The sequence below is a fragment of the Azolla caroliniana genome, unplaced genomic scaffold (genome assembly GCF_043228905.1).
Source record: "Azolla caroliniana isolate FFs.n. ecotype wild unplaced genomic scaffold, voAzoCaro1.0.p SCAF_15, whole genome shotgun sequence".
Lineage (NCBI taxonomy): Eukaryota > Viridiplantae > Streptophyta > Polypodiopsida > Salviniales > Salviniaceae > Azolla > Azolla caroliniana.
In genome coordinates, this window is record NW_028230450.1 from 2,446,252 (window position 1) to 2,470,338 (window position 24,087).

The 24,087-nt window shown below is 36.9% G+C and overlaps 2 protein-coding genes across 3 annotated transcripts; one reads left to right on the forward strand and one right to left on the reverse strand.

Annotated features, from left to right (window-relative positions):
• The first annotated feature begins 2,738 nt into the window (after positions 1-2,738).
• Positions 2,739-7,317, forward strand: LOC147854337 (calcium-dependent protein kinase 28-like). Of its 2 annotated transcripts, none has more exons than XM_087331568.1 (12): positions 2,739-3,211; positions 3,886-4,016; positions 4,120-4,161; positions 4,540-4,651; positions 4,734-4,812; positions 4,942-5,111; positions 5,179-5,305; positions 5,393-5,538; positions 5,611-5,718; positions 5,961-6,023; positions 6,162-6,335; positions 6,672-7,317. In XM_087331568.1, exons 1-12 carry the CDS (start codon positions 2,942-2,944, stop codon positions 6,789-6,791), a joined length of 1,542 nt encoding a protein of 513 aa, XP_087187694.1. In that variant the 5' UTR covers positions 2,739-2,941; the 3' UTR covers positions 6,792-7,317. The 2 variants fall into 2 exon arrangements, with proteins under 2 accessions (XP_087187694.1, XP_087187695.1); XM_087331569.1 differs by having other exon boundaries at positions 2,741-3,211; positions 5,393-5,508.
• A 2,706-nt stretch (positions 7,318-10,023) lies between these two features.
• On the reverse strand, positions 10,024-16,184 carry LOC147854338 (metalloendopeptidase / zinc ion binding protein). The gene is made up of 17 exons (XM_087331041.1): positions 15,953-16,184; positions 15,028-15,348; positions 14,807-14,947; positions 14,536-14,668; positions 14,269-14,382; positions 14,076-14,149; positions 13,875-13,949; positions 13,699-13,791; positions 13,446-13,506; positions 13,002-13,334; positions 12,154-12,280; positions 11,952-12,051; positions 11,794-11,863; positions 11,553-11,705; positions 11,366-11,461; positions 10,800-11,116; positions 10,024-10,694 (listed from the first exon to the last, which is right to left on the reverse strand). Exons 1-17 carry the CDS (start codon positions 16,013-16,015, stop codon positions 10,353-10,355), a joined length of 2,613 nt encoding a protein of 870 aa, XP_087187167.1. The 5' UTR covers positions 16,016-16,184; the 3' UTR covers positions 10,024-10,352.
• Between the last annotated feature and the right edge of the window lie 7,903 nt (positions 16,185-24,087).

A 24,087-nucleotide genomic window follows, 5' to 3' on the forward strand; every position in this document is an offset into this window, starting at 1 on the left:
TTTTACATGCTCAACATATACTGTAATTCGTGAAAGCTATGATGACATACTACGAGGGGGTGATGACTTGAGCATCACACTAAATAGAACACCTAGAAGATTGAGCTCATATGTGTATGCCATATTCATGCATTAAGACTTTGCGCTTCAAAGTATGAATATCCCTTCTTAGGAATGAGAAGCATATCTTTTTTTTTTAGTAACACTTTTATTACTAGTGGGAAACCTCAAAGTGAGGTGAAACCCGACAACGAATAAAGAAAAATATACAAATGTCAATTAGGAATGAGAAACACATACAATAGAGATTGTGTACTCAAGTCCCGTGTGTCAATATTGGATTCTCTATGAATACTAAAAAATATCTATCTCTCTCTTTGTTTAGTTGCTCAAGGCTTAGGCTTTATGTGCTAGTAGCAAAGTACAACATGAAACCGTGGTTACGAGGATTGTGAATGGCCATAAAAATTAGTGCTCACATTATCCACAATGATTTTACCACATTCTGGTCGAGGGCTCCTATAAATCAATGGGTTTGATGTTGTTTCACATACATTGTTTATAGTTGTCGTTAGAATAACTTGTTGGGAAAATGACTTTGCGTTTACATTGGTTGAAATACTACTACTCAAGTGCATAACACATTACGGTGTATCGGTAAAGCATATTTTCTAACTTTTTGGATTGTGGGCTTGTCTAAAGCAATGTTTTTTTATATCACGATGCACGTTTCGTATAATCGGAAGTAGGATACACTAATGAGGTTGCTCCGAAAACTAGCTTTCATAATAATGACTAAAATGATAATATCACACTTAAAAAGCTAGTGCTAAAATATATTAGAACCAACCAACGTCATCCAATCGATAAATTCATTTCATTATTGAGTATCTATATGCACGTTTCTTTCTTCATCCAAGGACAAATTTTATGCACTCGCATCCATTAAGCCATAGATTTTGGATGACAACTCATAATCATCTTAAACAAATGGGAGATGATCGAGTAGTCGCCAAAGGGAATGATAGTGGGGAATTACTTGCATGCACTTATTGTTGATACCCTAGACTTAATACATTTATATATTCGATTGTTGGTTTGTGTGTGCACATTCGCAAGAGAGAAAGATTGAAGTGAAAGCAGGAACAACTTTTGAGAAATCGGAGCTTCAACTTGTTTTGACAAGAAATATTATATCCCTTGTGACTAGAAGGATATTAGTTCTTCAAACAATATTGTATGCACATCTTTCACAAACATAACTCTTTATTATGAAAAATAATCTATGAGCTTCGTAACTTTTTGGTTTGATTTTGTCATGTATCATTAAATTCTCTACCACCCGCATCCTTAACAAGACCAATCTTTTCCTATGAATGAAGGATTAAAAAAACAAAACCTTTATGAAAGGTCAGGCATTGAGAGAGAGAGGGACCTCGTGACATGACGTGCCAAAGTCTTGGGCTGATATGAAAGTTATTATTTTTGGCATCCTCATTCTACGTTGGTTGTGAGTACATTTGTAAGGTTGTGATTCAAACTTTATTACCATGAGCACATATTGTGTGGGTAGCTCAAGTAACAAGTCCACGTTACATGTCTTAAACCGTTTGCTTTGTAGGTTGTGTGCCCAAACAGGAGGGGTTATTATGGGAATGATATTTCCATTTGTCGAGAGCCAAGAAATATGATCAATGGGGCCTAGATCTTACAACCCCTTCAGAAAGAGTTGATTGTTAGGCTAGTTGATAAGGGTCCTTTTCGTTGTTCTATTGTTTAGATACATAAATTACTTTAGAACTTGCTTCAAACATTCCCAGGTCTCATTCCTATTGACAGACCCTACAATACAATGCGTGGGAAGATGTGATATAGTCATGAAAACATCACCACATATCATGTGAGACACGTAAGCAGAGAAAAAAAAAAACCCAACCATGTTGAGAATGTAGTTTGTTGTTGCTTTTGCTTTCCTCTCTTTTGCACTGTCCGAAAAGGCACTCTAATGCGATGCGAACGATTTGAAAGCATAGTCTTGGATCCTTCAATGTAAAGTGTGTGCACGACGTGTTTTGCTTGCAGAGGATGAGAAACTAACTAACTAAGTCGTGTGATAATGTCTTCATTGTGTAAACAATGAAACTAGAACATATAATTAGACTCGAGGCTTACTGGTCTTCTTCTTTTTTTACCTGTTCTTTTTACGTCCACGAACTAGGTTATTTTTTCGTTCTTCGTTATTTTAGTCGTGCCAATTGCGATATTCATAGTTTAGTGTCCGGATGGGGAGACGAGGCGACCAGACAGACGAACAGAACTCATCGTGTGCTCTGCACGTAAATAAAACGTCTTGCTTTCTTAATAAACTTTATATAAGAGTCTCCGTCTCTCTCCATCCATCTATCTAAATCTAAATCTAAACCTAAACCTAAATCTAATTGATTAATTACTTGATTGGATTTGATTAATTAATTGGCTAATTACTCAATTAAGGAATAAATAAATAAATAATCCCAAATTAAACAAGCATTTGAAGGAAAAGAGAATGAGATCAAGTTAAGAGGAAAAAGAGTCTTTGATTAATTGATTAATTAAGGAATCAGAAATCTAAAATAAAACAAGAATCAAAAGAAAATAGAATGAGAATCATAAATCTCTCCCCCCCCTAAAAAAAAAAAAAACAGAAAAACCAAAATTTGGATTTTGAATGTTTGTTTTTTAGGAGAAATTACAGAAATAGGCTTCTGATCAATGTGGCCTCCTTGGAAGCTGAAGAAGAAAGAAAGCTCTGCAGGCTATGGCATCTCTTCATCTTCATCTTCTTCTTCTTCTTCAATTTGACACCACTACCCACCTTCTGCACCAGAGATTAGCCCATCCCTGTCTTATCCCCACCCAGATTTTGTAAAGACACACTCACGCGCGCACGCATTGTTTGGCCATGGGAGCTTGTGTATCATCTCCGCAACAGGGCAACAATGCCGCAAACTCCAATCCTGAATCCTCCCTGTCTCCTTCCGCGAAATTGAAGATAAAGAGCCATGGCGTTCTCCCACTGGGGAAAACCACCACTTTTGGGTACTCCACAGATTATAAGCAAAGATTCAAGCAAGGAAAACTCCTTGGACATGGACAGTTTGGATATACCTATGTTGCCACCGAGATTTCTACGAGTCAACAAGTAGCTGTCAAAATCATTGAAAAGAAGAAGGCGTGTTTCCTCTGCCTCTTTGTTAATATGTCGATTTTCTTAGAACTTTGTGAAGATGTTCATGGGGATTTGATTATTATATACCAGTGGTTGTGAGTGGTTCATCCTAGATTGTAAAGGCATTCTGTATTCTGCATACCAGTGATTAAAGAACATGTAAAATAGAAAGGGTTTTTCCTCTTTGAGAATGCTCTTTTCCATATGACGTAGGATTTTCAGTAGCATGTTCTTGACAGTTTCATATGATGACTAATGAAATAGAGAGACAATGAAATCCCATTATAGATTGAATGTGATTGAAAAAGCATGTCAAAATCAGAAGAAGAAAATTTATTGTTTCTACAGAATTGGTCTGGTAGGAGTGTGGTATATGATTTTCTGAGGATGAATCATGATAGAGAGAAAGGAATGAAAGTCTTCATTGAATATGCTATATGACCATCTGACCCCTCAAAAAGTTCTTATGGTAGATTTTTCATAATTAAGAACCTTTATATGTATTACCATTTGAATTCCTCTCACCCATTGCCAGCAATGACTCCACCTTGGATATTATGAGTCACGTGAGAATGAATGATATGCTGCATGATCATTGTTGATTCTAATGCTACTCATCATGTGAATCTATACCATAATATTTTATTCTGACCCTTCTTAATTTTGCATACCATTAGATGCTTCTACCTATTGCTGTGGAGGATGTGAAAAGAGAAGTGAAGATTATGGCTTTGTTATCTGGGAATGAGAATGTGGTACAATTCTATGAGGCATTTGAGGATGATGACTATGTTTATATAGTCATGGAGTACGTTTATCTTGTTTGCCATCACATTTTTTAGATCAAACACAGTATGGCATTTCATTATTTGTTTGAGCTTAATTTTTCTTCCTTTTTGAATAATCTGCAGGTTATGCGAAGGTGGAGAGCTTCTTGATCGTATACTTGCCAAGTACATACTGCCACCAAGTCTTTAATATTTATGCATTATGTGTGAAAATTGAATGTTACCCTGAAATATTTAGTTAATGAGGCTTTAGGCATTTTATCATACCAGAATCTCAGACGGTTGATGAGGTTAGACTTTGTCAGAATATCAATCAGAGGGTTGATTTATTTTTTTTGCATTATTTCATTATAGTGTGAAACCAATGCGTAAAGCATGGGATCGGGCATGATTTTACTTGTGAATAACAAGAAGGATACCGTATAGTGCTGTCTAGCTTGTAGTAGTGACCATGATGATCCATGCTTATTATTTAGCGTTGTAATGTCTTGAAGAAAAAATGTGCAAATGCGATTGATTTTAGCATTTTTTGTTTATGTATAGGAAGAATGTACGATATAGTGAAAAGGATGCAGCTAAAATTGTGAGACAGATGCTGAAGGTTGCTGCGTGCTGCCATCTAAATGGGATCGTACATCGAGATCTTAAGCCGGAAGTGAGAAAAACAAAATCTGGATTTTACGTCTTCATTGCTGAATGATTTTTAGTTTCTTCACAGGTTATGTTTTGCTTTACAGAATTTTCTTTTCAAATCCCAATCTGAAGATTCCTCATTGAAGGCCACAGATTTTGGGTTGTCAGACTTCATTCAACCAGGCAATTACCCTTCTTTTCTAATAAGTTGTGATTCATTTGACACATGATCCAATGGAAACATGAATGGTGAACCAATAGAAAGATGAATAGTGAATCATGATATTAAAAAATGTCTCACATATGTTCTAGGTAAAACATTCAGCGATGTTGTTGGAAGTGCATATTATGTTGCACCTGAAGTTCTGAAGAGAAAGTCTGGCCCAGAGTCCGATGTTTGGAGCATTGGAGTTATCTCATATATATTGCTATGTGGCAGGCGACCCTTTTGGGATAAAACAGAGAATGGAATTTTTAGAGAGGCAAGCTTTATGATTACTCCAACATTGGAACAATTCTATGCTTTTTCCAATTCTCTCATTTTTCCAGGTCTTAAGAAAGAAACCAGAATTCCATTCAACTTCTTGGCAAAACATAAGCCCCAGTGCTAAGGACTTTGTTAAGAAACTACTTGTCAAAGATCCAAAAGCAAGGCTTACTGCTGCTCAAGCATTGTGTAGGTTCTCTTCCATTTTGTCATGGTGTATTCTGCCTTTCCACTGTTTAAAGGAAACATATAGTAACCATTTCCTAACGTTTGCAGCACATCCCTGGGTGCGAGAGGGTGGAGATGCAACAGACATACCACTGGATATATCCGTTCTCTCAAATATGCGTGAGTTTGTCAAGTATAGTCGACTTAAACAAATTGCTCTAAGGGTAAATGAATCTGATCAGGGTTCTGAAACAGTTCAGTGCATGATATTCCTTTTTGTTTCATTTCTTAGTTTTTGGTTCTCTAGTAATTAGAATCATGTATAGGCATTGGCAAGTACACTTGATAAGGATGAAATCACTTATCTCCGTGACCAATTTGATGCCATTGATATCGACAAAAATGGAACTATTACATTGGAGGAAATGAGACAGGTACATATGTTTTGTTTTAGATGAATGTCAGTACAACATAAGTTGATTCTCAAGGTGATTTATAACTTTATATCTATATAACCATAGCAATGATAGTGCCTAAAATAAGCCACTATCATTGTTTCTTTCACATGACAAACCTATAAAAAATGCTAAGCATCAACAAGCAGTCATGTAAACATGCCATGCATTGTTCTCTACGACATATTTCGATTCTTTAATTCATAACAGAATGGATGCAGGCATTAAACAAAGACCAGCCCTGGGTTTTGAAAGACTCTAAGGTTTTGGAGATTCTGCAAGCGGTAAAAAAAACTAGTATTAATTCATTTTCAAGTGCATCGATTTTCTTGTCCATTTTCAAAATTTCGCTTTCAAATCGATCATAGTATGACATATTGGTAACTTTCAGAGCTTAACTCTCTCATTATGCCTTCATATAGATGGACAGTAATAGGGATGGACTTGTGGACTTCAATGAATTTTTGGCTGGAGCACTTCATGTGCATCAGCTGGAAGAGAACGATGCAGACAAGTGGAACCAACGTACCCTTACAGCCTTTCAAATGTTTGACACAGACAGAGATGGATTTATAACACCCGAAGAACTAGAAGTCGTAAGTTTTTTGCATTCTTAGTCAAATATGGATTTATATTCACACTAATGCATGAATGGAGTTAGCATGGCTAGAATATCGTTATGGCAGTGTGTTAGGATTATCACCTTGGTGATGGTGTGTTTTTTCTATATACAATTTTATATGTCTGTGTTTCTGTTCTCAACATGCATTTTGGATGGTTAATGGTTGAACTTAATAAGGGTTCCCTTTGGGATGTTTTCATTGTCAAATTGAATATATTAAGTATATCTTCTGTTGTCTTAATGAGTTGTAACTCTGTTGCATGAAGCCTTCATGAATGTTTTATTTAAGTTGCTTTTCTTTTGCCATCAGTTCACTGGATTGAAAGGTTCTATCCTACACTTACTTGACGAAGCTGACACTGATAAAGATGGCAAGATAAGTCTTCCTGAATTCCAGAAATTACTCAGGCAAGTCAGTATGAATTCATGAAATCCTGAATACAAGCAAGCTGCAAAGGCTGAATTTTCTGGATCACTGCTTCATATGGATGCATTTCTGAAAGATACACTATTATCTATTGCAAATCTCCGAGAAATTATACAAAAATGGAGTAGCCGTCAAAAGGTCATAGCAGTATGTTGCATTTTTACAGTGGAGAATTGAGACCTCACAAGAGTCAAAAAGAGTGGCAACATTGCAAACATCAAGTTGCAATGCTTATCATATGCCCTTGGCACTACATTGTTAAGAAGCGTAATATTCATCAACAGGATGAATTCTATTTCATTGTAATGGCCCCATTTCTCTCTAGTATCACAACCTTGGTTGAAGATCTCAGCCAATAAAGTCTTGTCAACAAGGTTTTTTTATTCAAATGTTTTGCATGGCCTCGGAAATGGACTTAATTTTTTGATCCATCTCCAAGACTGGTGAATCACTTGTCCATAGCCATATCACAAATGTGGAGCAAATTTACATATTAAATTATGATCATCCTGCTGAAAACATTACCGTTGTTTGGTTGTGTTTGATTTTAATAATGTTGTATGGGAGTTTAGGCTATATTGCAAATGTGTCATATATTTGTGGGTGAGAAAAATGTCTCCTTTGTAGAGCACAAATGAAGCACTATGTTGATTACCCCTCTATAATTATCTTCTTACTCAACGGATAATGATGTCATTGATGAAACCGTCAAAAGAGATGAGGCACTTAATACGATAGTCGATATGAATTAATTCTTGGGAGTAATCATTGACAACAGTTGATCGCCTTGCTTGTGTATAATATGTAAATTGGCACTATTTATTATAGCTACTTTGGGGATCATATTATTGATTATGCATTCAAATGTAAATTACATTCTATTTGTGGTTCCGTACATTGACACTTGAGGGTATTAAGTTTGTGGATATCTTGCGATGGGGAGCAAACACATTCTTCTTCCTCGTCCCTTTGTAACCTAAGGTCTTGCATGAGAGTTTATTACTAACCATCTCCCTAGTATGAAAATTGTGTAATGCAACCTTTGAGTTTTATCCACGAATACAAGAATCTGGACAACAAAAGCTTTTGAATTTGAAAATTACAATAGCATTTTAGTTGCTTTCATACAAAACTATTTCATCTAATGAAGTAATGTTGAAGGGTGTCAAATTGGTGGATTTACTATATAATCAACAATAAAGACCACGGAAGATTTCGGGCTATATATGTGTTAATCCATGTCTTAGCTCGTAGAAAAATGATCACTAGATATGTACTTCAAAAAACAATGTAAATAAATGCAAGTAACAGTAGGTGAAACATTCATGTAGGTAAGTTATGGTCTTTAACCAGGGGTATCACTTGTGTGCACCTTCTCTTTCTCCTAATTGTTTCCTAATTATATTGTTAATCACAATTAACTAGTTAATTAAATGCATGATTCTCATCATAAAAACATGGCCACATGATCCTAATTATCAAAATTGTCAATGCCCTAATATGTTTTAATGGAAGATTGATGCAAACAAGTTTTGTAGAAAGGAAGGTCCTTGCTAGAGTCAAAGCATAGTGGACTTTTTGATATTCAAACTTCAAAACTATAAACCTTAACATATGAATTTTGAGTTGGTACTTGGTACACAAACATCATCCTATAGCTCAAGATTTTCGCTGGCTGATAATTCGATGCAAAAATATTTACTATTGGTAACCTTGTTGAAGAGAAATGTCCCATCTATTCTAGAAAGATGGCATAAGCCATTGAATTGAGAAACCGTGTGGAAAGAGAGCCTTTTCATATAAAATAAAAGAGGGGTATTTAAAATTTTGAGAAACTGGAGATGAGGATGAAGAAGCAAACGGTGTGAAAAAAGACAGGACAGGTAAAGCACTGCTCTGCACCAATTTAATAATGTCATTAGAGGAGAGGAAAGTAAGAGAGAGGAACAGAAAAGTCTGAGGGGAAGTCAAAGAAGAATAAAGTAAGAGAGACAAAAGACAAAAAAAAACAAGTAGAGAGAAAGGAGTGGAAATTTGATTTGATAGTCCTTGTAACAAGAAAACTCTTCGGCCACTTTGTTCCGCCCCTAAAGGAGTTGCATTTATGTCAACTAGTTAGAAATGGCACATTCGACTGATACATTGCCATTATATCCTCAATATTAAGTAAACTTAGTTCTTTTTGTGTTATTTTCACATATATTCTACTTTAAAGAGGATGACAAAGAAGAAGAAAAGAGAGGAGAGCAATATGGGTACCATCACAATCGTGTGTATTTCTTCGTATCTGATTCATATATAAAATGAAGAAATTTTGCTCTTAAGGATTGTATAAAGGCAGTTTTACCTTTTGTACTCATCGAAAAGCAATTTACCTTTTGGAGATGGAAGAAACCTATCAACTTTCTTGAGGTTTGATCTTTGTTAACAGAGATAGATTGTAAGGCTGAAATAACTTTATGGGGAGTAGTACAAGCAAGATGTGAATAGGCAATCAAGTGGATGATAACTCTATTGCCCACTATCATATATTCTAGGAGTGTTTTGCCTTGTGCCACTGCGTGGTGGCTAATGGTGGCTATTTTGTTAGTCTTATAATTACATACACTTTTCCCATCACTTCCTTTAGAATATATCTGGCTGAGCTTTCCTTTCCTTAAGTGTAGCCACAAAATCTAGTCAAACTTTCACCAAGTAAAATCAACCATCCATGACATCCATCAAATTGCCTTTGGGTGAAACTATTCTTATGCTTCATCCCCAGTCACATGTCAAAAACACCATTATGCTTACTGTCAAGGCCCATGCAATGTGCAATTTAAGTTTACAACACATGGAAAAGTTATCCATGGATTTTACATCAGAATACTTCCAATCCCCATGTATGCTAAATGAATCTGTACCCTTGTTTGGGAGCATTCTAAGCTGCACAGCACATCTTTGTACCATCCATGGTTAATGTCATTTATTTATGCTCTTTTGGCCAAAATGAACACGTTCAAGTTCTAGCCATAATATCTGATCCAGCTTCTTAGCCAGAATGGCTGATGTGGCACAAAGATTGTAGCAAAAATAGCTGATATGTCATACCTTTAGCCAAAACAAGGGATTTTGTAGTTAATAACTCCTCAACAGCCGGGAATGACCATATGGAAGGCCATTCTATGATGTATCATGCTTCGCAAGATGCAACTAGGGCATGTTTACGCTAGGAAATGTGCATATTTATAGAAGATTTTGAAAGGTGGGAAACACCAACATTATATTACAAGACTGATACAGCAAAAATTACATTCCTATTTAGTTGGCCTCTTCTGTGGTTTTAAGGTTTTCTGGCACCACATTCCTATCAAGGCCATCACTGCGGTATTAAGGAATGAACACATTTTTGTGTTGTTTTCCAAGTGAGGCTGGGGTGCAAGGCAAAAAGGTTAGGGCAAAATTTTGAGGTATCTGTTTTTCAAAGAAGCCTTTACTTGACCCACTCTGTATGCAGAGTAACAGTCCACCCACTATGAGAACCTCCTGGTATTTGACATATACCCCTGTTTTTTCTGTATTGACTTATGTTGGTCTCTGATCTAGTAAAGGCAAATAGCTAGTTCGCCAGTCATTGGCCTGCCTAACTGTGAGAAGGTATGTATGAGCCAGCCTTAATGCCCATATCAAGAGTGAAAGCACAATCATCCCAAATAGCAAAATGGCACTTATCCGGACATTATGTTGCAACCATGACTGCACCCCACTATCGCCAGTACACATGGAGCCTTCCTCATCTAAACCACTGAAAAGTGTACGATCCGAGCAATCAAGCCGAGCTCCACAAGCCGAATTATATGACATACATGCTGAATGGCATACCCGCAGACGGTTGTCTCCATCCTGGTCACACCTCTGTATTGATATCTGATACCATCAGGAAAACAATTGGTCAGCAAGCAAACAAACTCAAGATAGGCAAAAATTCGATGAGCCAAAGAAATAAGCAAAACTTTCGGATGGAAAGCTAACCCAGCATGCAAGTTGTTTGGCAGTTTTGGCACAGTTTCCATTATCTAGAAATCTCCAGAGACTTCTTGCATCAGGTAGAAGTCGGTTAAAATTAGGTACAACTACCGCAGCTTCTAATTGCTGCAAAATACTTGGTTCACTAGGAGCACAATGCTGACCTCCTTGACCTTTTACTAGTACATCACTGCACATCGACAAGCTTGATAATAATGCACTATTGTTTTGACATGTGTAGCCAGCATAGTCTGAACATCGGAACTCACAAACCCCATTGTCACACACACCACCATGCAAGCTGCATTGTTCATCGCATACAGCTGCCCAGAATTTCATCATATTTATCAGTTATAATGCATAGCAAGAAAGCAAGCAAAAAACTATTTTTTCGTTCTTCAAAATCCATGTAGAGGAGGTTTGGTCTCATGGTTTTGGGTCATTGCCTTCTATGCCACAGGTCAGGAGTTCAATTTAGACTCACTGTCTCGGTTATCATATACCATAAACGACAACCAAGCCGTAATTAAGCAGAAAAATAACATTTCGATATTAAACCGCCATATTTTTACCAGTTGAGCAGTCAACCCCAGTATAGCCACTTTCACATTCACAGCTGCCTCTTGATGTACAAAGTCCATGTCTGCTACAGTCTCCTGGGCATTTTCCTGAACAAAATGCAATGGAAATCTGAATTAAGCAACAGTCCTATATCTACAATAATATTATTGTAAGATGAAATGTGCAAGGTTTGCTCACGTATTCCGCAGTCCTTGCCACTAAATCCATATAAACACTTGCATACACCATCGACACATTCCCCATTTAGATTACATCCATTCAAACATTGGCCTGGCATCACTAGCTCAGCCTCACCACAAAGCTCCTTGTAAGTTGGACAAACCAGTTCCCCTGAATCAACAAAATTAATACTGCATTCAAGCGAAACTTGACTCTTCTGGAAGATTAAAAGAGGAAAGCCCTTGAAATATCAACATACCATTAAAGCCAGGAAACTGGATTGGACCACCTTTCACCGGGCATGTAATCCAAAGCCCATCAACAGAAACCTGAAGCTCGATAAAAAAAGATGTCCCTCTTTCAATAGAAAGAAAAACTTTATGACAATAATCTTGTGATTTAAATGTAGGAACAAACCTCAAGTGTTCTATTATGGCATCTATGCTGATAACACCCACTTCCTTGAGTCAAAGCCCCACGGACAAATCCTTTTCTTATCAAAGAAGAAGACATGCATCTGCATGAAATCAAGGGAGCGGAGCTTGTTCACTTACTAAATGAATCCAAACACTTCACTTACTGGTGAAATGCCAACCTGCAAAAAAAAAGCAAAATTTACCTTGACTCTGAACCCCGAACCTCCCCTAGCATTTGATCAGGTGCACGGGCACCATTCAGGTCTGTGCACGATCCATCTGAATATGCAACATAATATGCACAGTAGTCTGCTAGTGACGACTGTCCACCTATTCAAATTAAAACATTGCCAAATGTTTCCATATCTCTCTTTGTCCGTCTCTCCTACACAGAATACAGGTTTCTGTCATACCATTTCCAAGACCTTGCATGTCATACAGAGGCACACACCAAATGATGATGAGAAAAAGAACTGTATAGGATTATCACAATAGATAACCTACGCACACTCTGCGGACTGAGACAAAACATGTTTCCTATCCTGCCAACATTGATTCAACCCAGACAGAGAACCAGTATTATTCATACCAGTGTTCTATTTGCGACACATTGAGAACAAAAGGGGAAACTTGACATTATTATGAAACCCAGATTACAACCATAGAAAAGAGAATGGCCTTGAAGGGATTGGAGATGAGATTGTGGTAACAATCTCTAAGGAGAATCAAGCATGGGTATGCAAGCTAATCCAGTGCAAAGGTAACATAGGCATCTAAAACCGATAGAACATAAAAGCCTAAAAATACATCACCATGAGCATGATTGTATATATAGTACATTACCTTGACCAGAACTATACATATCACTCTATATGTGTGAGGTGTGTTTTGTGACAATCACTCTATACACATAACGTGTGTGACTATACATATGCACGTAAATATATGATTACATACATATAGATAGGTTGATATAAAAAAAATGTTTTAACAGGAATCTTCTGAATTTCATATACTTCCTAGGTTATTTATTCAGAAAGTATGCACTTACCTTTGTTTGACTCAGGAAAGTATTGCGCCCACTCTGGAAGTTCATCGGGGTATCTTACGATAGGACAGTATCCCTCTGCTTCTCGATTGTAAGTACATCCAGAAGAATGTGTAGAATTACAATGATAAGAACCCTTCCACAGATTGCAAGGATTAGTCACAAATTCTACACCCTGGTTTTTACCCCAATCAAGCTGCTCTGCCATGCTCATATTTGCACGATACCATCCGCTGTCTTCTAGTAAGGCAAGTGTCATTGGTGATACAACAGACCGTGTATCCACAGATCCAGTCATAATTTCATTCATTAGAAGTCTCTTCTCCCAATGAGACCCTGTTCCATTCATTTTCATGCATGTTTCAGAACTAAATCACTCAAAGCTTTTCCAAAAAATCTTCTTTTTATATGTGTATGCTTCAGAAATTTGGGACTTCATAACATAACCTGCTGTACCCCTTCCTCCACCATCCTCTAATTCAAGACCCGAAAAGTCCTTCGAGTATGCCTGGAAATCAGGACAGAAAAGATAGTTACACCCAAAATTCTACAACAGTGTAAAGAACAAAACACTCTTACAATTCATCCATTACTTCACAACATTAAGATAAAATGCACTTATCCCTAACTCTCTTCGGCATCTTTATATGGTTTGGTCCATTATACATCGGTGAAATTTTTAAAACAAGGTTTATTATACCCCATAATGTTTTCTTGCATGCATCATTACTCGTGGAAGTGTGACCCTTCTTACTGATCTTCCGAGTTTCGAGTCAAAAGACTGCACAAGCACCTATACAGAACGAACTTCAGTACCACATAATAAAAATCAAAACATTCTTTAGGGAAAAAACTGTAGGGTATAAAAATATAAACCTCATTTCGTCTCCGTTTCCGCTCATCACGGAAATGTGTAAATGCATGTGGATCAAATCCCAAGACATGCATGACCTGTGAAGGAAATGCCAACTTAGTTTCATTATATACCAATCACTAGTACAATGGTACTTGGCACATATATATTAACGATAAAAACTGGACTATCATATTGAATAGACTAAATTCTTTACTAAACACCTCATGAATAAGTGTAGCTAGCAACAGAGTCTCAGCTTCTGCAGTCAAATGGCGAGGGGCTACATTGACATGTCCTAGAACAGCAGAAAATCCATCAAAATATAGTGATTTTTGGAGCACAATAAACTACCTAACCTCTTATTTTACAAGAAATATGATTATTAGCATTAGGGAAAGAAACTGCTTATTTCACCTGCAATCGCTCGCCCCCACTGGTCTCTCTCACATGCTACTGCCCATGCAAGTGTATTTCCAGTTGTAGGTCTTGTTGTAACCAAAAGAACAAGGTCTGCATTCTCAATTCCATCTACATCACAAACAATATCACTTTGAATCTTGGTCTTTCTGTACTTTGTCTTTGTTTTAACAAACATCGGCATAGGTGTTGCATAATAAAGATTGTGACACATGAGCACTCACAAACAGGAAAAGCTTGAATTTAAAATGCCAGTTGACTCACCATCCACATATAGACGAGGTAGTTGCACACCTCCATCTTGACCACAAGCTGAATACCCACTAAGTCTCAATCGGCCCTTTACAGGCTCTACTGCCAATGCCCTCTTGAACCAAGATGCTGTTTCACCCAGCGCCTGTAGTGATCAAACGCCGTTAATACATCCCTTGTGCCCCTTGCAATATTATTTCTCCAATCGAGAAGAAAACAACATACGCAATTGCACTTTGAAAGAAAATGTGTAGTATTGATGGGGAGTTCTTCAAATTTCTACCTCATGAAGCCGTTTCTTTTTATCATTTCCTGATATGTCTTCTGCTGTGCAATTATACCAGCAATCACCGTAGACAGGGGAATCTCCATGGGCATGACATACAGGAAAGCCACTTTCAACATGAAGGGCTGGTTCTCCTAGCTGGAATTTCAGAAAACCAAGTGAGCTTAAGCAATCCTATTTAACTAGAATATAGATCCTGAGCATACAGAAGTACTCACTTTTACTATCTGTCCAGGAGCATGGCAATCTCTATCTGGAGATAGTCCCACAGCATCATAATTCAAGTAGATCCTAATTGGTTGTCTTGTGTCCTCCTCTTCAGACAACGCTAATAATGCTCTTCCTTTTCTATTGTCTTCATAAATTTGTGGTGAGATGGAGTAGTGCCGTTTGGCAGAAATCACATCATGTATACAAGAATGAGATGTAGGAGCTTTATCCTCCTTAGCTATCACGGAATGATAATGACGGTGTTTATTAATGACATGAGAATCGCATCCTATGGCAGCAATGCAACAACAGAGGGAAAAGAGAAAGACCTGTGATAATGGCCATATCAATCAATATATAAACTACAGATTCGTTGACATAAGCATGGCCCATGTTATCAATATAGCAAAAATTTCTCAGCATACACCACATACATTCACTAGAAGAAGCATATCCCATTTCAATCAATAAAGCACACATTCCTCACCGCAATTATAACCCATGTCAATCAATCTACAGTACGTTCCTGAACATAAACAGGAACTAATCAATCAATCTACATCATATTCCTCAGCATACACAGTCCTCAACAATCACATTTCGCCCCATAGACGTTCTCTATATCAATCAATGTCCTCCACCCCATTAACATTCTAGATATTGATCAATGTAGCATACATTCTCCACCATACAAAAAATATTCCACCACAAAACATTCCTCAGTATAATTCCATGGAATCAAACTCCTGAGCACAATACACATAAACCACAACAATCAAATTCCTGAGCATAGGCATGCCCCATGTCAATTCCATCTATCACAATTCCAGAGCATAACCATAGCCCACTAACAATCACATTCCTCCAAATAATACCAATAGCATTCCTCAGCATAAAGCATAAACTAGTCCAGAGGTATATAAGCAGACATACCCGGATGAAATTTTGTTCTCCGTTCATTCCCCAAACACGAAAAATGCAGGTGGTTATATCCATGGTAGTTATCACATAAAATACTTGGACAGGATCTGCACTGACGAATCTACAGTTGAGCTCATGTGAAATTTTCTTGGACTTAAGCTCGGAATAAGGCAATGTGCGGAAGGAAAATGTTCAGGAAAGCCCCAGAAGAATGTTTCTTCTCTGAGAATACCCATTGTTCATGGGTTCAAATACAGAGCTTAATTAAGTAAGAAAAAAAGGGAGGATATACATACATACATACATACATATGATATACCGTAAGAGAGAGAAACAGATGGAATGGTGCTGTGAGGGAGAGGTACAGAAAGCTGTGAGCAAACCACCAGAAGAGGAATAACAAAGTCTATCTTTCTTCTCTAAACTGCAAAAATTAAGCTTAGAAGTGAGAGAAAGACTCTCCCTTTTTTGTGGGTTGCGGAGAGATGAAGAGGAGCTTAGGATTGTCGAGGAAGAAATTGTAGCTATAGGTTAAAGGAATGAATGATTATATCATGTGTTTACGTTTAGCGTTTAGGAAGCTAAAAAGAGAGAGAGAAATGCGGAACTGCATTTCTCAGATAAATAATGAAGGGAAGAAGGCTAACAAAAACACTGTTCAAAAAAAACAATTTTGGGGGGAGGGGGGAGGAGAAACAAAAACCCTAAAAAATGTGTGACAGATCTGTAAACAGATGAAGAGAGGGAGAATGTGGATCAAAAAGCAGGTCTAGAAACGCCATAGCCATATGGAACTGAAGAAGAAGAAGAAGAAGAACAGATGAAGAGAGGGAGAATGTGGATCAAAAAGCAGGTCTAGAAACGCCATAGCCATTTGGACTGGAAGAAGAAGAAGAAGATGATGATGATGATGATGATGATGCCCACAGTGCACACTCGATCAGTCTCTCTGTGTGAGTGTGAGTGTGAGTAAGTGAATCTGTACAGAACAGATGACAAAAACAAAACAAAAAAAATAAGAGCGCTCTTTCTGAACTCTTCTCTTCTCTGTCTCTGTCTCTGTGTCTCTGTGTTCTCTCTCTCTCTCTCTCTCTCTCTCTCTCTCTCTCTCTCTCTCATAACACAGTCTGTGCTCTGTTCCCTCCCATCTCTCTCTCTCTCTCTCTCTCTCTCTCATAACACAGTCTGTGCTCTGTTCCCTCCCATCTCTCTCTCTCTCTCTCTCTCTCTCTCTCTCTCTCTCCTCCTCCTCTCCTCTCAGTTCTATCTCTCTCTCATTCTCTCTCTTCCTCTGATTGGACCTCCCCTGCCACTCCCTCCCTCTCTAAGACTTCCCTCCCTTCCCCTGCTCTTCTCTCTCTTCTCTCTCTTCTCTCTCTTCTCTCTCCTCTGTCTCTCTCTCTCTTCTCTGTCTCTCTCTCTCTTCTCTGTCTCTGACCTCCCCTGCTCCTCCTTCAAACCCTACTCCTTTTTCCCTCTCCTTTTATTCTCCATTTTTATTTTTTAATATTTTTCCTTCCCTTGGATTGAGCTGCTTCTTCTTCTTCTCCTCCTCCTTCATTTATGCTGTTAGGTATGTATGTATGTATGTATGTATGTATGTGTATGTGTATGTGCATGTATGTATGTGCATGTGCATGTGCATGTGTATGTGCATGTGTATGTGTATGTGTATGTGTATGTGCATGTGCATGTGCATGTGTATGTGTATGTGTATGTGTATGCCCTTGGATTGAGCTGCTTCTTCTTCTTCTCCTCCTCCTTCATTTATGCTGTTAGGTATGTATGTATGTATGTATGTATGTGTATGTGCCAATAGAGCGCAAAACCGCACTTGCCCAATGTAGTAGAAATCGGAGCTTCTTTCAAGAGGCCCGCACCCTTGGCTAGAGAGCTATGTGGATCCTCTCTTGTAGAATATCTCGATGCGTTGAACCATTGCACGACCAGCACACGCAAATGGCAATATAGATTTTGCTCTTAGAGAAATCGGTCTATAGGACCAACTTTAAACGCCCAACACCATGCCAGGGATCAATTTTGCATGCAAGAACCTTGTCGCGTTTATTGGTTTGTGGAACCTCGCCCATCCCATTAACTCACGATGCTTGAGCTTGTAAGAAGAAATGAATGTCGGAAGTCTCCCTTTTTCCATGTGATTAGAAAAATGCCCGAAACTCATCCTAACATATTGAGGAATGATAATGTTGAGCTTTTTTTTTTTAGGGAAACTCAAAAATATCTGAACTTTTGTGTACATAGGCATATAAGAAGCCCTATGCTCACTAGGCACACCCATTTTCTTGTTTTCTTCCCGTTTGGTAAAATATTCGATTCAATTCACCATTAGCCTCCCTGTTGATTATTCCGCCTCAATTCGCATGCTTCCGATACAATGCGTCAGTATCCACTCCTTGTAACTTTTGGAATATCTTTCACCTCTTGTGAACATGGTCCAATTCAGATCTTTTTATTCCCTTGGGACAATTTACCAAGCAAGTCTAACATGTAGACATTGTTTACTTATTTCCCAATGTTCAGCACTTCCTTTTTTATTTATGGGTGGATCAAATATACAAATGATCATTGATATGCCTAGGTATGTTGTCCTATTGCTCACTTGCTTGGTGTGCACATCCCTTTGTTTGTGGTAATGCAACCTGTTATTGAAATTCAACCATATGTTCATCAGACCTAAGATCTGGGGGCATAAAGCCTATCCATCTTGACGTAGCAATGTCCCTACTTTCTTTCCTTTTCAACCAAACCAAACATGCAATAAGCATTTCAACAACTCACACATCCCATCCATGATTCTTTTTCTTTTGTCATTCATAACCTTGAAGTACACTGCAAAGTCGTATCCATATATTTTATAAATTGTGTCGAGATTTTGCTTATGGGTGCGATTATCGAGCTGCTTCACATTACTACTTTAAACAAGCCTCTCGTTTCGTGTCGATTGGGGAAAACAATTGTCCGCATTTGTGTACCGTTTTTTTTCTTATTATCCACGAAGCTAGCCCTCTCCCATTTCACTAGAATCCACGCTAATTTTCAACAACTTCTCACATGGATTCTCTCTCATATTTCAATGAAACATTATTTTTTTCATTAAAGTCTCATGTAAAAGCACTCTTATGAGGAGGGTAAAACTAGCTCACATTTGCTTCCTCTACTTTCAACTATGAGAAATGCATCGAATTTTATGGTACTTTTTACTTTGACCCTTTTAAGCTTTGTTTTTCCCAATAAGCATTTACTCTCGGGCAAGTGATAAGCTCGCCAAAGAATTGGTGGGCCACTAACTCGGGTATACAATTAAAAAAAAGGGTTCTTTAATACCGACAATGGTATATGTTATAAAAATCAAGACATCCACATTTGTTTCTTAGCGTGAAAGTTCGAACCAATAATGTGCAACCATCAAGGAATTGAATCCTACGTAAAAGATTGGTTCGATAACGAGCAAACCATCTAGGAATTGTGTAGTGTGTCCTTGAATTGACGAAATGTTTGGGTCTCCTACTCATGACGTTCTATTTATCGTGCATACACTTTATGTCAGTGATGAGAATGTTGCTTGATGTTAGGGTTCATATAGATGGATACCACGAGAAGTACAACATTGTTGGAGTAAAAGCCCGATTTATAACGTTGGATGTTTTCTTATTATTATGTGGAATAGTTCATCCCATCATTCATTTGCTTAAAGAAAAGTTAGGTGCAAAAAACAAGTTTGTAACTCATTGATAGCGACTTAATTGTTTATTTCTTATTACCAAACAATATAGTTACCATGAACTATATGCCAAAGAAGACACTTTCATTGTGGATGACAATGCCTATTAACAATTCATGTAAACACACATCACATTACGCATAAAAGGCCAGTACTTGAGGAACAATGAAGGGTAGCATAATTTTGCGCCACAAATTGTGTCCACTACTTCGGACAATTGTTTGTGGACTTGAGTTACTATAGCACCGTATTCTTTGCAGTTAGCGTTGTATTGTATGTGACACATCCTTAAAAGGAATTAAAACTTGGAAACACATGCACATGCTCGATCTACAAGAAGATGTGCAAGCTCTCTTCGAGACTTTCTGCATTAAGCTTTGCTAGATGCGAATATATTTGAAAGCCACCTCGTATGCAGACATGCACATGTTTGATTCATTTATACTTTGTTTGTAATGTTTTATAAGATTGATTTAAATTCCTTTTCGGAAGTGTGTATATGCATATTCGTTTTATTTATAATTTGTTCATGACGTTTCATAACATTGTTTCACAAACCCTTCTGAAGCATTTCGTGAGCATCGCATGTCTGTTGTTTTAAAATGTTGTTCGGCCATTTCTTTTGACACGTGTTCCTCCTTTTCCCCCTTTGCTTTATATTCATGCAAAAGAATACACAAATCAATATGTTTTTTTTCAGTCGATACAATAGAGAAATTTCGGGTTTGTTTGCAACTTAACTAATCATAAACAAAGTAGCTAGATAGGTGGCGACTTTATAAATGCGAGGTGAATATTTCCTTCCTTGATGACTGTAATCTGAGAGGGAAATCGGAGTGGATCATTGCTTGCAAAAGTTTTGATGACCTTTACGTGCATGTTATATAAGTGCATATTTATATGTAGGCAAAGCTATAAGAGTATGCTCGACATAACGAGCATACTTTACTTACAATCTTTTTACACAAAGGTTATTAACCAATCGCGTGTATTCATCAATACTTTACATATTCAATGTGTAGAATGCTTTGAAGGTGAAAGGTGTGTGGCCTACACTAGAGCTTCATAAAATCGAAAGGTCAAAATACTTTGGACGAACTCGCCCAAACATAAATTCATGTAATCTTTTTTGTTTTACAAATTTTAGAAGTTTAGTTTTGGCTTAATAAATTTCAAACATTCTTTTTGTATGGATTCCCCAATTAACGAAGAATGGATATGTTAACTTAAATGCCAATACACTTTGAAGCAAAGAGTTGTTTGTTTATATGGGCTTGATGACCAAAAGACATCAATTGGTTTTAGGACATCATCAAGTGCCACAAACCCAAGGCTTTATCATTGCATTTCAGCTTTGCTCATAATCCAACTATTAAAATACAACAATAGATTAGGTCACATCTTCATCTTTCACATAATCTTTAATGTTTCGCATTAAAAATCTATACAAATTGGGTAGCAAAGATGAACTTTATTCTTGTTTTCAAATGCGTAGATGGTGGTTGTGCTCTATATTTATTAATACATGCATGATGATGATGCACATTTCTTTTAGGCCATTTCTGGATTTCTTGATATTTCATGTTTAGACAAGCAAAGTAACCTCGGCTCACCAACTTTGCCACCTCTTCCTCACATGGCTATAAAGTTGTACGTATGTATTCATGTTAAGTTCATGTTAAGGAATTTGGTCAAAGTTAGAGAGAAAGAGAGGGCCCAACCAAACACATATCATGCTATCTTATAGTAGAAAATAGTTTGGTTTATGACATAATTAAAACAAAAGGTTTATTATATTGCTTATGTTGGACGATAAAGTGGCAATACCTTGTTGCATTCAACATACTTTTCGAGTTGTAGTTTGGTGTAACAACCAATTACCCCAATCAAATGTGGGGAAAAAAATCACATTTCTTGTTGTAAGTTGGTCTATCTGGTAGTGAAAATTAAGTTTTTTTGTAAGCAACTTGAATCAAAATGAATCAGACACTAATCACAAGCAAATTTTGAAACAAATAAAAAGTCATGGGGTTTCGAAGGATGGATCTTATGCCACCTTTTTTCTCTTTTCGCTGACAAAATAACAAAGAAAATTCTTGAATGTGATATGTATCTTTTAACATATTCCAATGATGATATGAAGAGTAGCAAATGACTCATTTTCTATTGCAAAAGTCTGTAAAAAGGCATGGAGAAAACTTGTTCACATGCAAGCCTCTTCAATTTGTTTGCCTCGTTGATCAAATAAAGCCTATTATAATCAATGTTATAAGTTATACCATTCCATGTCTCCTAGCCTACATAATAATCATCACTCCTCTCTTTTTATTTGACAAGGTGTGCAATTTAATTCTATGAAATGGGCATGTAATATGGAGCTAAAAAGAATCACAAAAGCTATATTATTACTTCCCATTGATAAATTTACAATGCAAAAAAACGCATAACAATAATTTGTGTCCAAAATGGGAGAAAAACATTTGCATGGTCTCTCGTCTTGCTCTCTTTGTGCCCACCCCCGTCACAATAATAAAGATGCCGGTCAATATTGATTTTGCTATCATAATTGATAGCATATTGTTATCCATTACATTGAGTTATGACACCATCTTTATATCTCTATATCCATGTCCCATCTCCGTGCATTTATTTACATGAAGGCGATGGAATTGGAAGGCATGGCACACAAATAATCCTTCCATTATAAGTAAAACACAAGATTGGTTTCAAAACAACCTTTTGCATATCAAAGGTCGCCTCTAGATGGTCACATTGATATGATTCGTGAATGGGAAGGAAGTCGACAACTGTGTTTTCTGGTGCATGTGTCAAAAGACATGCCATGCACTAAAAGTATCCTTATTCTTTACGTTAAGGTAAAATAACCTTAAAAATGCACTTGCAAGTTAAGAGATGTAAATAAGTAATAAATTAGAAGAAAGCTGAGAAACATGTTCTGTGGTGCTTAGATCAATAAACATTAGACACCAAAGAATCTTTGCTTTCTACATTAAGGTTAAATAGTCTGATAAGTATAACGATTCAAACAACCTAAGAAACATAGTCCATGTTCCTCCACATGCACGTTTGTTTTGGAGCATTTCCATACCATTCATAACCCATAATAAAAGTTTGTGTAAAAGTTATTTATCGATTTAAGGAATCAAATGTGTGATAAGATAAGAGAACAAGATGACATGCATCAATCACTCGACATTCACTCATTGAGACCAAAACGTTATGCATGAAAAATATACAAGAATAGCATTAGAAAAGACAATATCACGTTTATTTCTTACCATACCTTCCAACGAAAATGAAACACACACATTACACACACGATTTTGCAATGTATACCTATTGCAAGTAAGATAGTGCAACAAGACAAACTATATGCTCACGAAATAGTGTAGATCCTTTAGAATAAGTCAATGGCATATAGTGTGGATATATTAACCTTTTGGTTAAGATGTATGATGATGTGGGGAAAAGTGTATGATTAAAGGGTTTTCTTTACATACATGTTGATTTATGCAATTGTTAAATATTCAAATGTGAAGTTCACCCCAATCATATGAAATTTTTATGACCATTAAATGGTGTATAGTTCCAATATTGGATATTGTGGGTGGGTGTGGATATGTTTTCATGATGTTGGCTTAAAGATATAGATAAAGGTAACATATGCACCACATAAGCATAACAACTTTTCCTAGGCCATCTAATTGGGTGAGCTACCTCAACTAGGGAGTGGTATTGACATGCTCGATTCATGGATATATATGTAATTGTGTAATATTATCCTATATTTACCTCATGTTCTAGTGCCTTTCATGATATAACAAACCTTATATTGTATTTATTGATATTAAGCATCCATGTTGTGGTTATGAAATTTGTACATGTTATATATTTTGTGAGTTTTATCCACACTGATGGACATGTATAACCTCCGTTGTTAATCCACAGAATCCTTCCAATTATACCATTAACTTTAAGTGACTTATTCTTTTTTACTTGGATTGCTTTGAAAGTAGAAGACCGCCTTATTATAACTTAACATGAATGGTGGATTGTCTTCATTTAGTTTTATCTCTTGTGTTTGTAGTTGACACATGGTGAGAAATAATCCACTAGTTTCATATTCATAGAAACATTACATATGGACCAAAGCCAAAAACATCTCATGATGTCATCAATGTTGCATCTTGCATGAACATCATGAAATGATCATTACCTTCATCGTGTGACTTGCATTTGTCAAGCTCATGATACTACCTAACACAATGCACTTATCACTTGTAATTAATAGCTGTTCTTTGTGCATTCACATCCTAAACTTGTGTTTCTTAACCTACAGAGTTTCATGCTTCATTGAGAACTATTGTATTGTTGTGTTATTGTT

Coding starts and splice junctions, on each gene's coding strand:
- LOC147854337 (XM_087331568.1), top strand. CDS start 2,942: ATGGGAGCTTGTGTATCATCTCCGCAACAGGGCAACAATGCCGCAAAC. Junction 4,813..4,941: donor GTCAGACTTCATTCAACCAG/GCAATTACCCTT, acceptor CATATGTTCTAG/GTAAAACATTCAGCGATGTT. Junction 5,539..5,610: donor CTGATCAGGGTTCTGAAACA/GTTCAGTGCATG, acceptor AATCATGTATAG/GCATTGGCAAGTACACTTGA.
- LOC147854338 (XM_087331041.1), bottom strand. CDS start 16,015: ATGGATATAACCACCTGCATTTTTCGTGTTTGGGGAATGAACGGAGAA. Junction 13,950..14,075: donor TAGCTACACTTATTCATGAG/GTGTTTAGTAAA, acceptor TTTCCTTCACAG/GTCATGCATGTCTTGGGATT. Junction 12,281..13,001: donor CTTTCCTGAGTCAAACAAAG/GTAAGTGCATAC, acceptor TAATTTGAATAG/GTGGACAGTCGTCACTAGCA.